The following is a 24,076-nucleotide window of genomic DNA, read 5'->3' on the forward strand; positions in this document are numbered from 1 at the left end:
CACTAGCCCTCCTCCTACCCACACCTTGACAACACTAGCCCTCCTCCTACCCACACCCTGACAACACTAGCCCTCCTCCTATCCACACCTTGACAACACTAGCCCTCCTCCTACCCACACCTTGACAACACTAGCCCTCCTCCTACCCACACCTTGACAACACTAGCCCTTCTCCTACCCACACCCTGACAACACTAGCCCTCCTCCTACCCACACCTTGACAACACTAGCCCTCCTCCTACCCACACCTTGACAACACTAGCCCTCCTCCTACCCACACCCTGACAACACTAGCCCTCCTCCTACCCACACCTTGACAACACTAGCCCTCCTCCTACCCACACCCTGACAACACTAGCCCTCCTCCTACCCACACCTTGACAACACTAGCCCTCCTCCTACCCACACCCTGACAACACTAGCCCTCCTCCTACCCACACCCTGACAACACTAGCCCTCCTCCTACCCACACCTTGACAACACTAGCCCTCCTCCTACCCACACCTTGACAACACTAGCCCTCCTCCTACCCACACCTTGACAACACTAGCCCTCCTCCTATCCACACCCTGACAACACTAGCCCTCCTCCTACCCACACCTTGACAACACTAGCCCTTCTCCTACCCACACCCTGACAACACTAGCCCTCCTCCTACCCACACCTTGACAACACTAGCCCTCCTCCTACCCACACCTTGACAACACTAGCCTGCCTCCTACCCACACCTTGACAACACTAGCCCTCCTCCTACCCACACCTTGACAACACTAGCCCTCCTCCTACCCACACCTTGACAACACTAGCCCTCCTCCTACCCACACCCTGACAACACTAGCCCTCCTCCTACCCACACCCTGACAACACTAGCCCTCCTCCTACCCACACCCTGACAACACTAGCCCTCCTCCTACCCACACCCTGACAACACTAGCCCTCCTCCTACCCACACCCTGACAACACTAGCCCTCCTCCTACCCACACCCTGACAACCCTAGCCCTCCTCCTACCCACACCCTGACAACACTAGCCCTCCTCCTATCCACACCCTGAAAAAACTCAAACTGAGTCAAACAGGAATTCTGAGCAAAAATGTAAAATGTTGCTGGTCCTGTAACTTCTTAGTCATATAATATTAGTAAAATATTCCCAGTCTGGCCATTCCAGACATGTTAGTGTGACACAAGGCTATGCTGTGTCACTTATTGTGAACTCCATGGCTGTCTCTACCCTGCTTCTCAGCTATCCCAAACCTGTCTTCACCAGGTCCACTCAGCATTAGCCAGACAAAACATGAACTGTCTAGAGGAGACCGTAATAGCCTTGTTGATGATTACTGTGATGATGGGGATGAAGAAGAGGTTGGTCATAATGTTGTTAGGTGTTTGCTTGCTTTTCTTTTTCTTCTCCAGCGTTGCTCCTCTGCATTAGAGCAGCTGTATCATTACAGCTAAATGCCTGGATACCAGAAGGGCTTGTTGTGCATCAGTCAGACTTCTAAAAGTGGATTTGTGGGTGCAGAACTGTGATTTACAGCTGCAGGCCAAAGCACAGTCACGGGTGGAGCAGTACTGTGGGGAGGACAGGACAGAGGACAGTGTTAGACCCAGAGAGGGAGGGAGCTGCCTGTTTGTGGGATGAATTCATGTCTGTCTGGTCAATGGTGTTTCTTTTGTAGTGTTACTGTTAGCTTAATCCACACTGGCAGGCAGCACTGAGGTCCAGGTAGACCTTCCTCACCTAGAATGAACCTCAAAACAAACGGAAGATGGTCCATCTTTTTATAGCAAACAAATGTTCACTTGCTCTGTAAACCAGATTGAATCTGTGTGGGCTGTCTGCTCTGTGCAACACGCATCTATAATGTTTGCAGATTACACTTCACATTGGTGCTCACAAAAGTGCAAGCAAACACTGTCAGAGTCTCTCACCCCCAGTGATCCAGTAACACGACATGTGGGATACAACGGTAGGCGAAGCTGGTGTGTGTGTGTGTGTGTGTGTGTGTGTGTGTGTGTGTGTGTGTGTGTGAGACACTGCAGTGGTGATGTCCCAGTGGTCTGTGGTTCAGTGTTTGGGGTATAATAGTCCTCAGTCTCTCTCTCTCTCTCTCTCTGTCCGCTGGGTACCTGGTAAAGAGCATTGCCCTCCAGGCAGCCTCCGCCCCCTCTTCTCTCAGCATGAAACCCAGACCATCAAAAGTGCTCTGCAAACGGAGAGAGCACATGATAAGCTTTTAAAACCGTGACTGAGTATCCAGCCACCCAGAGACACTCCGAGGTCTACCACAAGTTCAATCTCTGTCAGCCTTTAGAAGAAAATCTGTACTTTTTGGAGTATTGTTTTTTACACTGGCACTAAATACATTACCTCCCGTGGACTTTTACCCTGTTTTGGAATGGTGATTATCACAGTGTTAACTGCTTACCCTCATTACCCTAATGATGTTAGTGACACCTCTCTCTCTCTCTCTCCCTGTCTTAGAGCTCAGCGATGGAGGAAACTGTAATATGGGAACAGCACACAGTGACCCTTCACAGGGTAAGTGTTTACCTCTCTCCGTTACTCTCTCCTTCTCCTCCCCATTCCTATGTAGCCCTCTCCATCCCTACATCATCATCCCTCTCTCTCAGTGCCGGGAAGGCCAGATGCAGGATCAGGAAGTGATGAAACACACAATGGGCCCAGCATACAGATGTCAGGAAGCTGTGGTGAGGAAGAGGGCTATGTAGCGTCCTCTTCCTGTGTGTTTCTCTTCTCTTCCTGTAGGCAAGCCAGCCCCATGGCTCTCCAGGATCACAGGGAATACTGTATGTTGTGTGGACTACACATGAACTAGTCTGTTAGTGCCTAAAGATGGGAGTTGCCAGTGACCTCACGATACGATATTATCGCGATACTTTGGTACCGATACGATATGTATTGCGATTCAATACTGTGATTTTATTATGATTCCATGGTCCAAACATATTGCTCACCATGTGTCTGCTGCAGAGGAATGAGAGAGAGCCATGAGAAATGTAGTCATGGAAATAAGTGTACAAAAGTAACTAAACTAAATAAAACAGTATTACGATATTGTCAAAAAAAGATACGATATATCGTCAAAAATAATATCCTGATATCTAACTGTAGCAATTTCTTTTTCTGTCCATCACCATTAGTACCCTATATAAATATTAGCTTTTAAAACATTAGTTTTTTTTTATCCATGGATTTACAACTTTTTTGATTAGAATTCAAATTCGCTGACCAGTGTACAATGTTGCCAATAATTTTTTCTGTCGGGGTCTCAACTTCCTGTTGAGAGTTAGAATAGTAAAATACACAAGGTGCAATTTCTGCATGTGGTTGTGCATCAGCAGTGTTTCTCTTGACATGTAATTCACAGTGATGATCGTCCCATGTCCTCCATCACTTGATTTAAAGAAATGTTAAATAACCAGACACTGACGATGATTTACAGTTGATGAGAAGCACATTTACTTATTGATATTATTGTGGGTTTGAAAAGTCCTCTTGATTGTTGTTGATCACCTGTAAAAGGTGAGAAACAGTGTTTTAAGAGTTTGATTTGGGAGCAACGGCCGTTGGTTCGGCGACATACTCTTGTTGTGCGTCTCCCGATTTAATATAGGCTGTTTCTGGTCGTACATTAAGTGATCGAAAGTACACTAAAGTTTACTAATTCAAACTTAAAGGTAGATCATCAGGAATGTGTATGATTACCTTGTATTCCTTGTTTATTGGAGAGGGTTCTGTTCACTTCCTGTTCAGAGAATTGACTGGCAGGTGGGGTGCGTTGGAGCGCATAGTTAATGAATGGTACGGGTAGAGCTCTAATAGCTTTTCTCGAGAGGGACATACATGTTCATATCCCCAAAGTCTAGTTATTCATTAAGCATGGCTTAGCACAGTCATTGAGATATGTGCTGGGATATATTCAAGTATGTTTATGATCTGAACGACGTTTAGATTGTTAATTAATTGGTGTGTGAAACGCCTTGTTTTCATTGGTCAAATGCACTAGGGGTAGGGGTGTAAGAACCCTGTATTCTCATTGTTTAAGAGACAGGACAGGGAACGGGTCGGCATGCTGCCGGTTACGGGCATATTTGAAACATTGATTTTGTTAGTCACTCCCACTCAGCCTATCAACATGGCATAAGTCATGGCAAAATGTGTACAACTGCATAAAACTTGCTTCAAAACAGACACGTTTTCTCTACGCCCCATGGCAAATGTGTAGAATTGCGTGAAACTTGACGTGGGCCCCCTGAACCAAATCTTCCCGTGGGAGCATGTTTTCAGGAGCTTTGGTCCCAGGAAACAGATCATTTCTAATTTGGTCCTAGGCTGAAATAGTTTAGGAAACCCCTACACTAGACCATTGGAAAGCAAAACTACTGCAACAGGAGTAGATTCACGACAGTGGTGAAGGCATAACTCTGGCTCCCTTTCCAAAACCATATTATTATCCCACTTACACTGGTATAGGCCTACCACTTAAATTAGTTTACTCCATGATTGCACTGTGGTAAGCATGCTATTAAGTTTTTTGGTGTTTACACTTTTCAATGACATACACTCTCAGGACTAGACTAGTGAAACAGGTGATGTGTTGACATGGATTATCTCATTGGCTGTCTGGAGGGGTGCAATGTTTACTAACATAACGACCATAGGAGTTGGCTCCACGACACTAACAGATCTGGGACCAGGCTAGAGGCATGCAGTCAATGTGTGGTTGTGCCAGCGAGCGGATCACCATCAGGGTTATTATAAGTGTCTCTCCTCTCAGTCTCCAGTCCTGAGTGGCGTCCTGGCCTGGCCATCTGTCAGGAGATCAGGAGTCAGGACAGAGTCAGGCTGGCTGTGATAATGGAGGAAAAAAAGATAATGGAGGCTCCAGTCAGAGGTGACAGACTGACTAGAGAGGAGAGAGACCTGAGAGCAGATCAGATCACTGTGCCAGACACGTCCGTCTGTCTGTCTGTCTCTCTGTTTCTCTGTCTCTCTCTCTGTCTCTCTCTCTCTCTGTCTCTCTCTCTCTCTCTCTCTCTCTCTCTCTCTCTCTCTCTCTGTCTCTCTCTCTCTCTCTCTCTCTCTCTGTGTGATTTCTAACCATGGTCATAACACACACTAATCATTTTGCTATAGCTAGGCTATATGAAGGGATGGTTGATGATAGCTTCCTTTTGACTTAAATAGAATGACTAGAGTTTAGAGTATCTGTGGGTGTTTTCCTATGTATCGGATCTGCTACGCTATCTGGACTGAGGAAGTATGGGCTATGTAGTCTACTGTGTACAGTATTATGTTCATCAATTGCATTCAGGCAAAAAACTCAGATGGAGGAATTGAAGAAAACATACACTGTTGTCCCAGACCTCATGTCCTCTCCAACTTCTGTTGTGTGTGTGTGTGTGTGTGATGTGTGCAGGCCCCAGGGTTTGGGTTTGGCATAGCCATCTCAGGGGGCCGGGACAACCCTCACTTCCAGAGTGGTGAGACTTCCATTGTCATCTCCGACGTCCTGAAGGGAGGCCCAGCAGAAGGACTCTTATCGTAAGTGCAGAAAACACTTTCGATGGAGATTTTCTGTGAGCCTGATTTTTAGTTCAGGACGAGCCTTAATCTGTGTCTGGGTAACCAGCCCTATATGTTACTGCTATGGTCTTGATTTGGGAGTGGTCAATGTAGATCCTGACCGGGATTGAGCCTCCTTGTTTCTCTTCTCCTTCCAGGGAAAATGACCGTGTGGTAATGGTCAACGCAGTGTCCATGGACAACGTAGAGCATGCGTACGCAGTGCAGCAGCTTCGGAAGAGTGGAAAGAACGCAAAAATAGTGAGTTGTTGTATTCCTCAGAGGAATGAACAACAGGCTAACCTTAACGTTATGGCCCTCGGCAAATACATTCCTCTTCTATGAATGTCACCCCAGGGATTTAGACACGTTTCTCACTTCATTGAGTTAATAAGAGGTCATTTGAGGTGGTTGAGAATGACATTATGCCCCTTTCTTTCCCCCACAGACAATCCGAAGAAAACGAAAGGTTCAGATCCCGGTATCTCGCCCGGGGGACAGGGAGACTATGTCCGAGCACGAGGAAGAGGACACTGATGAAGACGATGGTTACGAGCAGCACAGCGGCCGCAGCGGGCCCACCAGCGCCTATGGCGCGGCGAGCGGCGGCACGGCCAGCAGGCGGACGAATGACCGCGAGCGTGAACGCAGCAACAGCAGCCGGCGGGAACACAGTGCCTCGCGAGAGAGGAGCATCTCACCCCACTCTGGCCGATCCCAAGGCTCCTCTACACCGTCCCGCCCCGCCAAAGTCACCCTTGTCAAGTCCCGCAAGAATGAAGGTGGGCGCCACAATGTCCAGCTTAGGTCTTTCTTTTGCGTTGTCAGTTTGACCCTACAGTTTAAGGTGTGGTATTGCACAGGGCTCTGCTAATATTGTTTTGTTTTTGTTGTTCAAAGTAGAGTATGGTCTGCGTTTGGCCAGCCACATCTTTGTGAAGGACATCTCCCCAGAGAGCCTGGCAGCACGGGACGGAAACATCCAGGAGGGAGACGTGGTGCTGAAGGTGAGAACCAGAGACATGATAGGGCTGGTCGTTATGCACGATGACCTGGAGTGGGAATGCCACCGGTTCAAATCCTTTGACGGGCACTCAAAGAAACAGGGACTGAGATGCAGAGCAGAAATATACTAAGCATACCACTTCCCATGAGGCAATATTTTGGGCATGCATTCACTAATAAGCTAGTGTGAATATTGGAAGGTTGCCAGGGCCTCACAAAGACTTAGAGAGGGGAGGGATATACAATGTCACACCTTCACACGAACTTCATCAACACAACACATCGTTTCACTGTGACATCTAGTCATTCTAGCCTTCTCTGTTTTATATGTCCCCTCTGAGAGAGATGCCTGTAATGTGAGTTCAAAGTTCATTAGTGTGCTTCTCAGTAACCAAGCATTCCATGCATTCCATCACTCTCTTTGGTTCCTGACTAGTCGGTCGCTGATGGGAAAGATCTACCTCATCACAAGAATGTAGACCCTGGATTCTGACTGTCCTATGTTAAAAAAAAGTCCTTGTATAGATCTCAAGTCTTACAAGTGTAGTAACTATGAAAGTGTGTACAGGAAAGAGGGATAACGTGTGGTTGTGGGACTTTAGCCTTCCTGTATAAACATTTAAACAAGGAGTGGTGATTTCATTTTTATGCAATATTGTATGATGGTATGTTCAATCTCTCACAGCAAGTGACCATACGTAAAGCACTGTGCATGTGAAACATTTGCTAAAGCATAGCAGACATTTTTAAACGTCATTATATATCTTTTACTCCATGGACAGGTATGGCTTTTGCGTATGTGTGCTGTTACACGAGTCCAAAGTTAAACTGTACAATGATGAGAATGAATCCTTCCTTAAACAGCCTCTCTTTTTTCTTCTCCCAGATTAACGGCACAGTGACCGAAAACCTGTCATTAATAGATGCTAAGAAGCTGATCGAGAGGTCAAAGGGCAAGTTAAAGATGGTGGTGCAGAGAGACGACAGAGCCACGTTGCTCAACATCCCCGATATGGACGACAGCATTCCCTCCGGCAACAACTCCGACCGAGACGGTGAGATGGAGCTCTGTGCGTTCTCTACAGGACGGTAACCTCAATCAATCTCGTGTTTTAACAACCTCATATTGATTAACACCGTTTTGTTTAGCTCACAATATGGCATGATTTTATGAGGGTGCAATTTCCCAGAGGTATCTGAAAAGGAAAACTTACTACTTAATCCTTTTCCTACTGATTTCTCTCTATTTTTCAATCTCTTTTTCAATGGTTCAATCGCTATACTAAACACCACTTTGCTCTAACAGACATTTCAGAAATTCATTCACTGACCTCAGACCATTCCTCTCGATCCCATGATCGAGCACGGGGCAGTCGATCCCGCTCCCCTACCCGGTCTGAGCCCTCGGACCCCTCCCGACACTCACCACGGCAGATCAGCAATGGCAGGTAAAGAAAACACACACGCTACACACACACGCTACACACACACACACACACATACATTACACAATCGTCATGGGACAGCTGTCATACACATCACACAGACACCCACAGCGCTGCAATTCAAGCCTCATCGTGCATCATGTTAAAGCCCATAAGTGGTTAGTTAGTGTTAATCACCAGCACTTCTAGAGGGCTGTGTATAAATCAATTGATAATGAAGACACAGGATGAATAGAACAGAAATATGTGGCTCTATGACCCCAGCAGTGCCATAATGACCTGCTGTAGGGGTCAGAGGTCACAGAGAGGCAGAGGAGAGGATATTGATGCTTTTCCACATCGATGTCCCATCCCCTGCACCCCTCCCTATAGCTCACCATATAGTCTCCCTATATACAGTGTCCATAATAACTCATCACAACCTAAAGGAAACCACCAGCCTGGAATGGGCCAGAGCCTCAGTCAGTACAATGATAACTATATATTTGATAAACTGTCTAAATATTAACATGTGCCTCATTTCTCCCATTTTCCCAGTCATTTGAATGTCTTGTTTCTTTCCTCTGTTGCACAATTTTCTCTTTCGATCTCCTCAGTTGGAGGCTAAAGTAAGTTTGTGTGGAAAGCAGTGGAGAGATGCAGTAACCGGCTTTGACAGACATTAAGTAGTGGCGACTGGCTTGCCTGCATAGCTGCCTGCGTAGCTGACTAAGTAGATAGTCGCTAGACAGAGAAGTAGACCAGTAGATGAGTTGCCTTGACTGAGCGCGGCTTGACAGTTCCTCTCAGATTGGACAGGAGGCTTGGCGCTGTTAGCCGGGCTGACTGTATGTAGTGTGTTGACGCCAGAGGGGCTGGAGGGAGGGATAGAGCTGTGGAAGGAAAGGCTGCTGCTGGTTTCTGATCACACGGCCTGCCTGCCGTATCACAGCAATTAACCAGGATGAGAATAGATTGCCCAGATGGAGCTCGTGTGTCGAGCGGAAAGGCTCTGAGCCCTGGAGGAGAGGGTCTGTAGAGAGAAAGCCCTGGATTCAAAACGAAACACAACACAACTCAAGTCAAGTGTTCTGCTTCCAAACTCTACCATGTCCTCTATTCCCTTTCCTGGTTTGGCTATTTCTGCTGCAGAGCACACGTGTGGAGGGTCAGATACCTGAAAAGGCCCTACTCATTTCAGATTCTGCCAGCATTGGTTCTGTCCTTTTTGAATCGCAGTGAACAGTCCTTTTTATTTGACAGAGATTTGACATACATTTAGCATCCCGTAGCCCCCTGTAGTTGCTGAGCACTCTGTGTTTGTACCTGTCTTTAGCTCCCTCCTCAGTGCTGCTGTAGGGTTTTGTAGACATCCTGATATGATGGCGTTAATGCAAATAAGCAGCTGTAGCATTGATCTGAAATGGGAAACTGACAGCCGGTTGGTTGGTACTTCATAGCGGTACTGGTCTCTCCTCAATGCTCTGGGTCTTAACCCCAAGCCCTGTCAACCCATATGGAATCAGATGAATGGCAAATCAACAACTCCATGGAAAACTTAGTACCCACTTGAGGCAGTGGAGAACATTGTGTAATGGCATTAAAGTCAATTCGTCATCAGAGGCTGGGATGAATGAATGCCTGGCTAGATAGATGCTAGATATCTGGAGGGACCAATTGTTAGTGATTTACAGCTGCCTGTTTGTCACCAAGCCACTCCAGTAACCAATTGCCGTAAATCAGCCCCAATATAACTGTCAACAATACTGTGGAATAACAATTCTTGTCTCAATGCAGGAACGCAGGGACATTCTTATACAGAATACTCCCACTGTAAGTGTCACAATGTCACAAAAACACCCTGCCAGTAGTTGTTGAGACCATCCTAGAGTTTAGGCTTGTACTTAGTTTAGTACTACTGATCTACATCGCTCTTTCTGTCTTGTTTTCTTTCCAGAGTTAGCCTTTAGGTTTGGGGATTTTGAATTGGCGTTACTTGTCTTTGTGTACATACACAATGAGTAGCATAATATATGTTTTATTCCTGAGCCTTGAGCACTTTGGTTGAATGTTGGTAGTCTAGTTCTAAGCCAATGTCAGTCAAGAGGGACTAAATGGTGAGTGTCAGCAGGGATTGGCTATAACCAGACCAGTATGCATGCAGTAGTCATCACAGTATGTATTAGCTATGCAGGAGGCCAGGCAGGAATTTGACACGCTTCCCACAGAGATTTGCCCCAGAATCAGACGGTTCACAGAGTTGAGGTTTTCTCTATAGTTAAATTTTCCTCTTGTCCCTGTGAGAAACCATTCCCTAATATGGAATCAGGTCGTCATTGTAATCAACACTTGACTAATTGACTTACCTGAAATAAAAAACGTCTTTGTGAAAGTACCTCATTGAACTGTGAAAATGTTAGTTAGCCTCCTGCATTTGGTTTTGTAAGGGATTTTCCTCAAATAACTACTAAATAAAAAAAGCTGTGCAACTGTCCCATTTTAGATGGATGTTTTGACAGGGGTCTGTGGGAATTACAAAATAAAGGTATCCCTCTTTGCATGATGCAGAGCACATTTTGTCACAACAAGATTATTGTGTTGCGATGTCCATTTATACAGCGTAACCTTAGATTGACGCCACAGGAGGAAATAAGAAACAGATTGCAGATTTTTTGCTTTGGTCCTTGTGTACGGTTGTGTTTGGAAAAGGAGAGAAAGGAGGGAGGGAGGCAAGGTGAAAGCAGTACGTAGGGATTTATGTTTAGTTGATATGCTGCCTCCAGGACAGGGCAGGGAGGACAGGTGCGGTGCCAGGACAGGCCAACAGGCCCTTTCTGACTGACGGACGGACAGACAAATAGACAGGCGATTATAGCTTTGTTGAAATTCATCCCTTGCAACGCAGACTGCCCTGCAGCCCTTTTTAATGTCTTTATCTCCACCATTCCCTAATGCACTCTGAACTTTAACCACATTATCTGGAATTCCACTGTTGAATGATTGTAATGGAGTGTTTTCATTTGTTCTCACAAAGACAGGAAATGGAATACTAGAAATGCAAGGGTCACCATTTCACTTTTCAAGCCAACACGTTTTGCTGTTGTTTGAGTCTGGTTTTGTCTTTGGGATGTGAGTGCATGTTATCCTGTTAAAGTCCTGTGTGAGGGAGAGTGAGTGAGCGCTGGGTGTAAGATGGGGACACAGTCAGGCTGTAGTGCAGCTTACCACTTAATTTGTCCCGTGTAAAAAGCTGCTGGATGCCAGCTTCGGGGTCACGTGACCAGGCTGGAATTCGCCCATTGTTCTTAGAAACAGCCGCGTAGAGCTGCAGAGACGGAGCACGGCATTCACACATCTGATCTGAACACTCAGTGCCTGGCTGCCGTGAGCTGGAGCTGGGACTGGCTCTGGCAGGTATACAGCACTGCTGCTGTGGTTTGGTTAGAAGGTTGAGAAGGGAAATGGAATGAATCATTTGTAATGCACACAGTTCTCAATCAAAACATTTTAGAAAAATGTCTGCTTCGGTATGACTGATTTAGTGTTTCTGGTCTCTGTGTGGTTGTTAGTGATACTGTAGGGTTGAGAGGACAGTCTCTAGACCACACAGCTGAAAGCACCTGGAGTCTGCTCTGCTGCTGATGCAGTCAATGCCGAGGTGAAACCAGGGCCAGCAGAGACTAGGTCCTGACCCTATTAATATAGTTTGAGAGGAAGACAGCCGTCCTTTTTAACTGCTTATAGTTTTAGCCGTTCTTGACTGTTCCTAATGCCTTATCACTCATTCCATGCTGTGATGTCAGTAATACGGCGCTCTCATAACAACACACACAGATCACACACACTCCATCACCGTAGCTACGTCCCAGGGCTAAAACAGCAGGACCTTCCCCACACAGCCTGTGCAGGATGCTCTGTTATTAGTTTTATAGAACAGAACCCCTCTGTGGAGATGGTGCAGAGGTCATGCTACATTGTTTTGTCTCCTATACTTTATATTTTTTAATTAGACTCGGGGTTCATCCATCTACCTTTCTGTTCTCTTTTCATAATTGCTACCATTCTTCATCTCACTGTGTAGGCCTACAAAGGAAATAATGAACAAACCCAAAATAAATAATCAACTGTTTCTTTTTCTAGCCACAGAAGTCGAGATGAGGAGAGGATTTCCAAGCCCGGGGTGATGTCGACTCCTGTTAAAGGTTCCCAGGAGGCCCTAATCCAGGCCATCAGCGTCCAGCCACTGGCCAGAGAGGACAAACTGCCCCCGCTGCCAGGTCAGTCAGGGCCCCTGCTGCCTCCACAGCTGCCTCCACCTGTCTAACTGCCTGAACCAAAACAGGCCTTGACACTCCTCTGTACTGTGCCTATCCCTCTTTGCTTCCCCCTCTCCTCTGCCCTGGATTGGAATGAGCTCTGTACTCCTTGTCCCACATATCAGAAAAGCCCAGTCCATAGTACTGTAGTCCATTCCTCAAGTGCAGCCTTTCTTAAAGTATGGGTCTCGACCCAAAGTGGGTCACGGACATGTTAATGGTGGGTTGTGACATGTCAGAGTAAAAACTATATATATTTATTATTTAAATATATTATTTAAATATATCTATATATACAGTGCCTTGCGAAAGTATTCGGCCCCCTTGAACTTTGCGACCCTTTGCCACATTTCAGGCTTCAAACATGAAGATATAAAACTGTATTTTTTTGTGAAGAATCAACAACAAGTGGGACACAATCATGAAGTGGAACGACATTTATTGGATATTTCAAACTTTTTTAACAAATCAAAAACTGAAAAATTGGGCGTGCAAAATTATTCAGCCCCCTTAAATTAATACTTTGTAGCGCCACCTTTTGCTGCGATTACAGCTGTAAGTCGCTTGGGGTATGTCTCTATCAGTTTTGCACATCGAGAGACTGACATTTTTTCCCATTCCTCCTTGCAAAACAGCTCGAGCTCAGTGAGGTTGGATGGAGAGCATTTGTGAACAGCAGTTTTCAGTTCTTTCCACAGATTCTCGATTGGATTCAGGTCTGGACTTTGACTTGGCCATTCTAACACATGGATATGTTTATTTTTGAACCATTCCATTGTAGATTTTGCTTTATGTTTTGGATCATTGTCTTGTTGGAAGACAAATCTCCGTCCCAGTCTCAGGTCTTTTGCAGACTCCATCAGGCTTTCTTCCAGAATGGTCCTGTATTTGGCTCCATCCATATTCCCATCAATTTTAACCATCTTCCCTGTCCCTGCTGAAGAAAAGCAGGCCCAAACCATGATGCTACCACCACCATGTTTGACAGTGGGGATGTGTGTTCAGCTGTGTTGCTTTTACGCCAAACATAACGTTTTGCATTGTTGCCAAAAAGTTCAATTTTGGTTTCATCTGACCAGAGCACCTTCTTCCACATGTTTGGTGTGTCTCCCAGGTGGCTTGTGGCAAACTTTAAACGACACTTTTTATGGATATCTTTAAGAAATGGCTTTCTTCTTGCCACTCTTCCATAAAGGCCAGATTTGTGCAATATACGACTGATTGTTGTCCTATGGACAGAGTCTCCCACCTCAGCTGTAGATCTCTGCAGTTCATCCAGAGTGATCATGGGCCTCTTGGCTGCATCTCTGATCAGTCTTCTCCTTGTATGAGCTGAAAGTTTAGAGGGACGACCACGTCTTGGTAGATTTGCAGTGGTCTGATACTCCTTCCATTTCAATATTATCGTTTGCACAGTGCTCCTTGGGATGTTTAAAGCTTGGGAAATCTTTTTGTATCCAAATCCGGCTTTAAACTTCTTCACAACAGTATCTTGGACCTGCCTGCTGTGTTCCTTGTTCTTCATGATGCTCTCTGCGCTTTTGACGGACCTCTGAGACTATCACAGTGCAGGTGCATTTATACGGAGACTTGATTACACACAGGTGGATTGTATTTATCATCATTAGTCATTTAGGTCAACATTGGATCATTCAGAGATCCTCACTGAACTTCTGGAGAGAGTTTGCTGCACTGAAAGTAAAGGGGCTGAATAATTTTGCACGCCCAATTTTTCAGTTTTTGATTTGTTAAAAAAGTTTGAAATATCCAATAAATGTCGTTCCACTTCATGATTGTGTCCCACTTGTTGTTGATTCTTCACAAAAAAATACAGTTTTATATCTTTATGTTTGAAGCCTGAAATGTGGCAAAAGGTCGCAAAGTTCAAGGGGGCCGAATACTTTCGCAAGGCACTGTATTTAAATAATATACATATTTATATATATTATTTAAATATATTTTATTTATTTATGAACACAGTCGGGGTCTGAACTTACTGTTGAGAGTTAGAATAGTATAATTCACAAGGTGCAATTTAGAAATTTGTTTGTGCATCAGCAATTCTTCTCTTTTGTCAGTCACTGACAGTCACTCAATTAGCCATGTCAGCTACTAATTGTTTTTATTACTAGGTTAGTCTAGCCAGCTATCTACAGTAAACTTGTAATCATGAACCAGAGGAGTATCAAGTAGCAGTATCAAACATATGGAAACCACATCATTCCACGTCATTCCAGACATTACAATGAGTCATACCTCGTATAGTTCCTCCCACCAGCCTCCACTGTCATAAACGAATACCGACCAGACACACAGGGCACATGACCAGGTGCCCTGACCTCCAGGGGACCCCCATTGATTTTGTTTGTCACTCTCACTCAAATATCATATTAACATGGCATAAGTAATGGCAAAATATGTAGAATTGCATGAAAGTAGCTTTAAAACTTCAAATATTTCTCTACACCCCATGGCAAAAATGTGTAGAATTGCAGGAAATTCAGTTTAACACTTCAAATTTTCTCTCCAATGTGAAGAGGGGGGCCACTAAAATACACTACATGACCAAAAGTATGTGGACACCTGCTTATCGAACATCTCATTGCAAATTCATGGGCATTAATATGGAGTTGTTCCCCCCTTTGCTGCTGTAACAGCCTCCACTCTTCTGGGAAGGCTTTCTACTAGATGTGGGAACATTTCAAAGGGGACTTGATTCCATTCAGCCACAACAACATTAGAGAGGTCGGGCTTTGATGTTGGGCGATTAGGCCTGGCTCGCAGTCGGTGTTCCAATTCATCCCAAAGGTGTTCGATGGGGTTAAGGTCAGGGCTCTGTGCAGGCCAGTCAAGTCTCCCACACCATCTCAACAAACCATTTCTGTATGGACCTCACTTTGTGCACTGGGGCATTGTCATGCTGAAACAGGAAAGGGCCTTCCCCAAACTGTTGCCACAAATTTGAAACCAGAGAATTGTCTAGAATATCATGGTATGCTGTAGTGTTAAGATTTCCCTTCACTGGAGCTATGGGACCTAGCATGAACCATGAAAAACAGCCCAGACCATTATTCCTCCTCCACCAAACCTTACAGTTGGCACTATGCATTCGGGCAGGTAGCGTTCTCCTGGCATGGTTCTCAAGAGAACGTGTTTTTTTCTCCAGAGAACGTGTTTTCACTGCTCCAGAGTCCAATGGCGGCGAGCTTTTCACCTCTCCAGCGGATGCTTGGCATTGCGCTTGTTGATCTTAGGCTTGTGTGCGGCTGCTCGGCCATGGAAACCAATTTCATAAGGCTCCCGACAAACCGTTCTTGTGCTGACATTGCTACCAGAGGCAGTTTGGAACTCACTAGTGCATGTTGCAACCGAGGACAGACGTTTTTACGTGCTTCAGCACTCGCCGGTCCCGTTCTGTGAGCTTTTGTGGCCTACCACTTCGCGGCCGAGCCGTTGTTGCTCCTAGATGTTTCCACTTCACAATAACAGCACTTAAAGGTGGCATTCTATGACTGTGCCACGTTGAAAATCACTGAGCTCTTCAGTAAAGGCCATTCTACTGCCAATGTTTGTCTATGGAGATTGTATGGCTGTGTGCTCAATTTTATACACCTGTCAGCTACGGGTGTGGCTGAAATAGCCAAATCCACTCATTTGAAGGGCTGTCCATCCATATACTTTTGTGTATATATAGTTTATTTTGCCCGTGAGGCCTGGGGGCCCCTTTTGGGGCCCCCCGAAAGGGTCATGTTTTCATGAGCTTGGGTCCCAGGAAAACAGAGTTTCTCATGAAGCCCTTACGTAATGTAGACCTATTCCCGTAGCTATTTCAACTTAACTCAGATAATCTTTACATTCACATTCCAGGTCAGTGTGTTTACATGTGTGTGTGATCATACTATCAGTATGTGACCAAAGTGTGTGTGTGTTGGTCCTGTAGAACCAAAGCCAGTGTATGCCCAGCCTGGCCAGCCTGATGTGGACCTGCCAGTCAGCCCCTCTGACGCCCCAGTGCCCAGCGCTGGTCATGATGACAGCATCCTCAGGTAACCCACAGTCCTCCTGTTAAAGCCATGTTATTATTTCCATTTATTTCAGTACCGTGTTATTTGCTGATTTGTAATGGCTCCCTGTAGAACAGTAGTGTCTCTAAACGTCTGTTTGTGTATGATGCCCACTCCCCATGCAGGCCGAGTATGAAGCTGGTGAAGTTTAAGAAGGGGGAGAGTGTTGGCCTGAGGCTGGCCGGAGGGAACGACGTGGGCATCTTTGTAGCCGGAGTCCTGGAGGACAGCCCAGCTGCCAAGGAAGGTCTGGAGGAAGGAGACCAGATTCTCAGGGTAAGAAGTCTATCTCAAACAGTAATATCTTCTTTACACATTGTATTATTATTAGCTGTTGGGTATGATTGTCACATTTTTGTCAACAAGGCCATTGTAAAGTTTTCTCTTTTGAAAGTGCGCAGGATGTGTGGTTTGACGTGTTCTTTTCCCACAGTGGATAAAGGGTATGTTCTGTACTAGCTGGAGAACATCTGCTGTAGTTCTGGTAACGGTCTAATCGCTGCCCACGCTTAGTTGGAAACACTTTGTGAAACTATGTGACCCACTAGCCTTGTGTTACTGTGTGGTCGCTGGTCATAGTGATGTTAGATAGAAAATGGTGATTACGGTGGATCAGTCTGAGGTCATCGCCTGGCTCTTCTCTTCTCTGTCTTTCCTTTGTTTACTCTGAACCGCACAATAGAGGTCGTTGTTGTTGTTCTCAGGCCCTGTCTGAAGTATTGTTGATGGAAGTCCCCTCTGATATCAGAGTTGGATTCATTTAATCATGTTTATCACTAGCCACACATTTTAACGAAACACACCATGCTTTGTGTTCCTCCCACACCACAGTAAGGGTCAAGGTGGTATGTGGGGAGGGCTAACTCCTCCTCTTTGCTAGCCTCCCTCCCTGCTGTACAAACACATCTCTAGACTCTGTGCGATTCCCTATGAGTGGGCTTCCAGGATTGTGTCCCAAATGGCACCCTTTTCACTATATAGTGCACTACTTTTGACCTCTTCACTATGTAGGGAAAGGTAGTGCACTATAGATAATAGGGTGCTGTTTCAGACACAGCCCAGGATGTTGTTTTCCACCCCTGGGCAGGGAGCCTGTGAGTGTTTCCTGGCCTTCACAGTGTGACTAGTTGAGATAAAGACTTGAAGTCTCCTTTCTGAGGAGGATAAAGGTTGTTCTCTATGATTCAACCCCATGTGTTCCTGGTTCAAACGCTGGCTCTGCAGCAGGGTAAATAAACGTGGTATTGTGCTGGGGACTGCAGGGGTTGAGGTGGGGAAGTAGACTGGCCTGAACCCTGGAGCGCTGAAAGTCTCTGTTCTTCTCTCGTCCTCCTCTCTGTAGGTAAATAACGTAGACTTTGCTAACATCATCCGAGAGGAGGCTGTGCTGTTCCTCCTAGACCTTCCCAGGGGTGAAGAGGTCACCATTCTGGCCCAGAAGAAGAAGGATGGTGAGTAACATGGGGGGGACAACAGATGTTAGATAAATGAACGTTGCGATCTTGACCGGGTCAGAGAGAGTAAAGGTTTGAGTTTGCACAGAAACACACATTTTAAGTTAACCTGGTTACATGTGAACTGTACACACACGTTCAATTGTATAGCTGAACATTTATCCCTACTTAATTTCTTCTTCTACCAGTTTACCGTCGGATAGTGGAGTCGGATGTGGGCGACTCGTTCTACATCCGAACCCACTTTGAGTATGAGAAGGAGTCTCCGTATGGCCTGAGCTTCAACAAGGGAGAGGTGTTCCGTGTAGTGGACACCCTCTACAACGGCAAGCTGGGCTCCTGGCTCGCCATACGCATTGGCAAGAACCACCAGGAGGTGGAGAGAGGCATCATCCCCAACAAGAACAGGTAGAATACAGGAGAGAGGCAACATCCCCAACAAGAACAGGTAGAATACAGGAGAGAGGCATCATCCCCAACAAGAACAGGTGGAATACGGGAGAGAGACATCATCCCCAACTAGAACAGGTAGAATACAGGAGAGAGACATCATCCCCAACAAGAACAGGTAGAATACAGGAGAGAGACATCATCCCCAACAAGACCAGGTGGAATACGGGAGAGAGACATCATCCCCAACTAGAACAGGTAGAATACAGGAGAGAGACATCATCCCCAACAAGAACAGGTAGAATACAGGAGAGAGACATCATCCCCAACTAGAACAGGTAGAATACAGAAGAGAGGCATCATCCCCAACAAGAACAGGTAGAATACAGGAGAGAGGCATCATCCCCAACAAGAACAGGTGGAATACGGGAGAGAGACATCATCCCCAACAAGAACAGGTGGAATACAGGAGAGAGACATCATCCCCAACTAGAACAGGTAGAATACAGAAGAGAGACATCATCCCTAACAAGAACAGGTGGAATACGGGAGAGTGACATCATCCCCAACTAGAACAGGTAGAATACAGGAGAGAGACATCATCCCCAACAAGAACAGGTGGAATACGGGAGAGTGACATCATCCCCAACTAGAACAGGTAGAATACAGGAGAGATGCATTATCCCCAACTAGAATAGGTAGAATACAGGAGAGATGCATCATCCCCAACAAGAACAGGTGGAATACGGGAGAGTGACATCATCCCCAACAAGAACAGGTAGAATACAGGAGAGATGCATTATCCCCAACTAGAACAGGTAGAATACAGGAGAGATGCATTATCCCCAACTAGAACAGGTAGAATACAGGAGAGATGCATTATCCCCAACTAGAACAGGTAGAATACAGGAGAGATGCATTATCCCCAACTAGAACAGGTAGAATACAGGAGAGATGCATTATCCCCAACTAGAACAGGTGGAATACAGGAGAGATGCATTATCCCCAACTAGAACAGGTGGAATACAGGAGAGATGCATTATCCCCAACTAGAACAGGTAGAATACAGGAGAGATGCATTATCCCCAACTAGAACAGGTAGAATACAGGAGAGATGCATTATCCCCAACTAGAACAGGTAGAATACAGGAGAGATGCATTATCCCCAACTAGAACAGGTAGAATACAGGAGAGATGCATTATCCCCAACTAGAACAGGTAGAATACAGGAGAGATGCATCATCCCCAACAATAACAGGTAGAATACAGGAGAGAGACATCATCCCCAACAAGAACAGGTGGAATACAGGAGAGATGCATTATCCCCAACTAGAACAGGTAGAATACAGGAGAGATGCATTATCCCCAACTAGAACAGGTAGAATACAGGAGAGATGCATTATCCCCAACTAGAACAGGTAGAATACAGGAGAGATGCATTATCCCCAACTAGAACAGGTAGAATACAGGAGAGATGCATTATCCCCAACTAGAACAGGTAGAATACAGGAGAGATGCATTATCCCCAACTAGAACAGGTAGAATACAGGAGAGATGCATTATCCCCAACTAGAACAGGTAGAATACAGGAGAGATGCATCATCCCCAACAATAACAGGTAGAATACAGGAGAGATGCATTATCCCCAACTAGAACAGGTAGAATACAGGAGAGAGACATCATCCCCAACTAGAACAGGTAGAATACAGGAGAGATGCATCATCCCCAACAATAACAGGTAGAATACAGGAGAGAGAAATCATCCCCAACAAGAACCGGTAGAATACAGGAGAGAGACAACATCCCCAACTAGAACCAGTAGTGTAGAGTTCAGCAGACCCTACTCTGTGGAGAGGGTAAGGTAGCTAGGGGGGGGGGTCGACGGGATTAGTCAAATAAGACACCAGCAGCCTTGCTGTCGGTGTAGAGATGGTAAACAACAACTCTAACATAAGATGATGAACTAGGCTGTGTAAAGTAGGACACATTAACATCACCCCTAGTCTCAATTACACAGGTGACAACTGTTCTAGTGAGAAGGCATTTTCACTATGGGTCCTGTGAGGGCAGGAGACTATCTATTCATAATGAAACAGCAGACTGACAGAGTCCCTGTTGGAGTCTAGGCCTGGCCTGACCTACAGCCCCTGGCTATGTTTAGAGGGAGAGAGGCATTCCACACCATGGTGCAGACAGGGGAACCTCACAGTGCTCCCAACATACCAGCGTGACACAATATTTGTCACCTGCATATGTTAACGTAACCATTATACTCGGTGCACCGTGGCTACTCAGCCACGTTGTGTCCCTGGCCATGCCTGTGTCCTCTTCAGTCAAATGTTTACTGAATTCTAGGTTATGTAAAGGTATAGAAGTATTTCAGAATAGAATAGAGGTGGCCTAACGAGTGGTGCAGTAGTCTAAGGCACTGCATCGCAGTACTAGCTGTGCTGCTAGAGATCCTGGTTTGAGTCCACCCACCCGCGACCAGGAGACCCATGGGGCGGCGCACAATTGGCCCAGCGTTGTCCGGGTTAGGGGAGGGTTTGGCCGGCCGGGATGTGCTTGTCCCATCGCGCTCTATCGACACCTGTGGCGGGCCGGGCGCCGTGCACGCTGACATGGTCGCCAGGTGTATGGTGTTTCCTCCGACACATTGGTGCGGCTGGCTTCCAGGTTAAGCGGGCAGCGTGTCAAGAAGCAGTGCTGTTGGCAGGGGTCGTGTTTCGGAGGACGCATGACTCTCGACCTTGGCCTCTCCCGAGTCCGTACGGGAGTTGCAGCGATGGGACAAGACTATAACTAGCTATTGGATACTACGAAATTGGGGAGAAAATAAATAAATAAGAATCGAGGTAAGTTGTATAGAATAACAGGGCTGTAAATGAGTCATTAACTGCACAAATTAAAAAATAAACTGAGGACATGTTCGCAGTTTCCATTGAAATCCAATCATTGAATCAATTGCCTGTTGCCTGACACCACTCTGTTCCCCCTCCCACAGGGCAGAGCAGTTGTCCAGTGTGCAGTACACCCTCCCCAAAACGCCAGGGGGTGACAGGGCTGACTTCTGGAGGTTCCGTGGTCTGCGGACCTCCAAGAGGAACCTGAGGAAGAGCAGAGAGGACCTGTCTGCCCAGCCGGTCCAGACCAAGTTCCCTGCCTATGAGAGGGTGGTGCTGAGAGAGGGTAGGTGATATCCAGAGCAGAGTCCATGGAAACATCACAATACCTAAACTGGCTTACCACTGAGAATGCTTTCCCAGTACATTGCTTCAATCTAAAAGTGTAGAAATGGGATTGCAGCCATGTGTTTGTTGCCTACAAATTGGGGCCTTGAGAGGGGTTGATACTGTCAAATATGGTGTTTTGTGTCTTCTGTTATCCAGCTGGGTTCCTAAGGCCTGTGGTGATCTTTGGGTCCATCGCAGACGTGGCACGAGAGAAGCTGGCCAGAGAGGAGCCTGACCTGTTTGAGCTGGCCAGTGAGTAGCCTTTAGCTAGCCATTAGTAGCCATCTCACTGTCTGTCTCAGCCGTGTCTCACACACATACACAGCTGGAGTAACACAGTGCTTAGAGCAGCTCTGTGTTAGAGCCTAGAGGGCGCCCTCATCTGCCTACTCCAGGTCCACTTGAGGGAGTAGCTAGCATCTTTAGCATGTAGTGTTAATTCTAACACCCTCGACAGTATTGAATTTCAATTTTCCTAAGTGCACTACTCCAAAATCCACATGTAAAGTGATTCCAGCCTTGGACGTATTTTGCGTAACCTATATCTCTGTAAACCTTGTATTTTCTTTTCAGAAACACAGCAACATGAAGGAGTGGAAAGTATGTCATGAAGTGCATCAACTTGTTTGTATCAGTGCTAATTCATGCTAGTTAGCTAGGTGGTAGCCTACCCTCTGTACCGTAGATGTGTTTTCTGTAGTTGGTCATGTGTGGCCTGTTTCAGCCTGTAGGGAGGTTGTGGAATGACTGAATATAGCTAGTTATGGAGCATGTACCCATGGTACAGTCAAAATCCTATAGATAATACACTGTATACATAACAGTACTAGTCTTCATTATTAATTCCCAAGCCCCTAATGTCTGTGTGCGGACTACACCATAATCTGTATTTAAAATGTCAACTTTTACATTTGATTGGAGACGATGCCTTATGACATTGGTGTGTTTATGACTGGAATTGTAAGGGCTAGTGATGTTAGCACTCTGCAATTTAGAATGCTGCTTTTGTAGAGTTGAGTGGTGAAAGATAAGAGGCCATTTCTGTGCCAGATCCTGTGATAAGTGTTGAGTTCTGAGTAGTGAAACTGCACCCAGGTCAGCTGGCCTCTCGAAGGGTCATTACCTTATGTTGGCAGATCGACCGATAAGGCCAGGCTAGCCATGTTTAAATAATTAACCTTTTTAGAACATTCCTGCTTAACTCCCCTGACTTTTATATCCATTTTAAAATTTGAATCATGAATCTATTTGAAATGATTCCCTATCTTCTTGTATGTGCATTATCCCACTTCAATGCTTTTCACACATGTAACACATTTCCTGCATTACGGATTATACTGTACTGTAATGTCTGTAGTTGCACGCGCACATTCATAATGACACTACCTCTATTTTATGTTTTGAAATGTGCTTAAGGCATATTGCATGCATTAGGGTGAAGGTAATGAGCTGAGACGTATAGTGAGCTCTGCAGTAATATGACACCGTAACACTGTCCCTTCTCCCCCTCTGCAGAGAGTGAGCCCAAAGACGCAGGAAAAGACCAGCGGAGCTCTGGGATCATTCGCCTCCACACTATTAAACAGATCATTGACCGGGTGAGTGAGACTACTTAATACACGGATACGCATGCACACACAAACACACGCGCATGCACTCACAGACAGATCCCCTCTTAAAGCACATATAGTACACACACACACACATCCATAGGTAGACTCATCCATGGCTCACTACTGCTCTCTGGTGTTCATTGAATTATGAACGTTTTTATTTGACCAATATATGAAAAATATAGTCTAAAACAGCAGTCTGAGCAAACCTTTTAGTGTTCGTATTTAGATCAGATATTCATTATTTCTTTATGGGGGGGGGTGTCCTTAGGACCGGCATGCTGTGCTGGACATCACCCCCAACGCTGTGGACCGTCTGAACTACGCCCAGTGGTACCCCATCGTGGTGTTCCTCAACCCGGACAGCAAGCAGGGCGTCAAGACCATGAGAACCAGGCTGTGCCCCGAGTCCAGGAAGTCAGCCAGGAAACTCTACGAGAGAGCCCTCAAACTGAGGAAGAACAACCACCACCTCTTCACCAGTGAGTTTCTATGAGAGGGAGGGGAAGAGAGAAATAGTGAGTGGGAGGTAGGGAGAGATGGAGTTGTCAGGAGTGAGAGAGGCTAGGGCTGCGTGCTGTACTGTAGTGTGGACCAGGGGCACAACTTTGGTTTTAATCCAGTCGGATTAATACTCCAAACAGCCTACCTGACCGCTCGGAGGCGTCCGCATGGTCCTAAAGCACACCGTTACCTCGTTTTGTATCGCATTCCAATGATAAAACTGGTGCGGACAAAAATGCAATTTCAGAATGTGGGGGGGACATGTCCCCCGTCCCCCGCAGGCAGGGCTGCTTAGGGCTCCGAGCTAACCTCCCACAGGACTCCAGCCGTCATTACCCATTCCCTGCACGGCCCTGCCCCGTATGAAATGGGAGGCCTCTCTTCATTTTTTTTTTAGCGTCTGCTGGCAATAAAGAGAGAGACCCCAGGAGAGCAGAGAGCACAGACAGCCTCTCCTTTCCCATCCATGTTGAGTTACTCCCTT

At 46.0% G+C, this 24,076-nt stretch overlaps 1 protein-coding gene across 12 annotated transcripts in view; it reads left to right on the plus strand.

Annotated features, from left to right (window-relative positions):
- LOC110506437 (tight junction protein ZO-1) overlaps positions 1–24,076 on the plus strand; it is a 153,132-nt gene that overhangs the window by 90,662 nt on the left and 38,394 nt on the right. For 7 of the 12 annotated variants that reach the window (XM_036963727.1, XM_036963732.1, XM_036963733.1 and 4 more), the window contains 17 exons: positions 2,485–2,541; positions 5,444–5,568; positions 5,748–5,850; positions 6,038–6,371; positions 6,490–6,596; positions 7,481–7,649; positions 7,901–8,042; positions 12,159–12,295; positions 16,275–16,380; positions 16,524–16,674; positions 17,741–17,849; positions 18,041–18,260; positions 21,247–21,431; positions 21,632–21,727; positions 22,049–22,075; positions 22,991–23,073; positions 23,360–23,570. In XM_036963727.1, coding sequence (XP_036819622.1) covers positions 2,485–2,541; positions 5,444–5,568; positions 5,748–5,850; positions 6,038–6,371; positions 6,490–6,596; positions 7,481–7,649; positions 7,901–8,042; positions 12,159–12,295; positions 16,275–16,380; positions 16,524–16,674; positions 17,741–17,849; positions 18,041–18,260; positions 21,247–21,431; positions 21,632–21,727; positions 22,049–22,075; positions 22,991–23,073; positions 23,360–23,570 — 2,362 coding nt within the window. The remainder of the gene's footprint in view (positions 1–2,484; positions 2,542–5,443; positions 5,569–5,747; positions 5,851–6,037; positions 6,372–6,489; positions 6,597–7,480; positions 7,650–7,900; positions 8,043–12,158; positions 12,296–16,274; positions 16,381–16,523; positions 16,675–17,740; positions 17,850–18,040; positions 18,261–21,246; positions 21,432–21,631; positions 21,728–22,048; positions 22,076–22,990; positions 23,074–23,359; positions 23,571–24,076) is intronic. The other 5 variants (XM_036963731.1, XM_036963738.1, XM_036963739.1 and 2 more) reach the window with 3 other exon arrangements.

This window comes from Oncorhynchus mykiss, chromosome 26, assembly GCF_013265735.2.
Source record: "Oncorhynchus mykiss isolate Arlee chromosome 26, USDA_OmykA_1.1, whole genome shotgun sequence".
Classification (NCBI taxonomy): domain Eukaryota; kingdom Metazoa; phylum Chordata; class Actinopteri; order Salmoniformes; family Salmonidae; genus Oncorhynchus; species Oncorhynchus mykiss.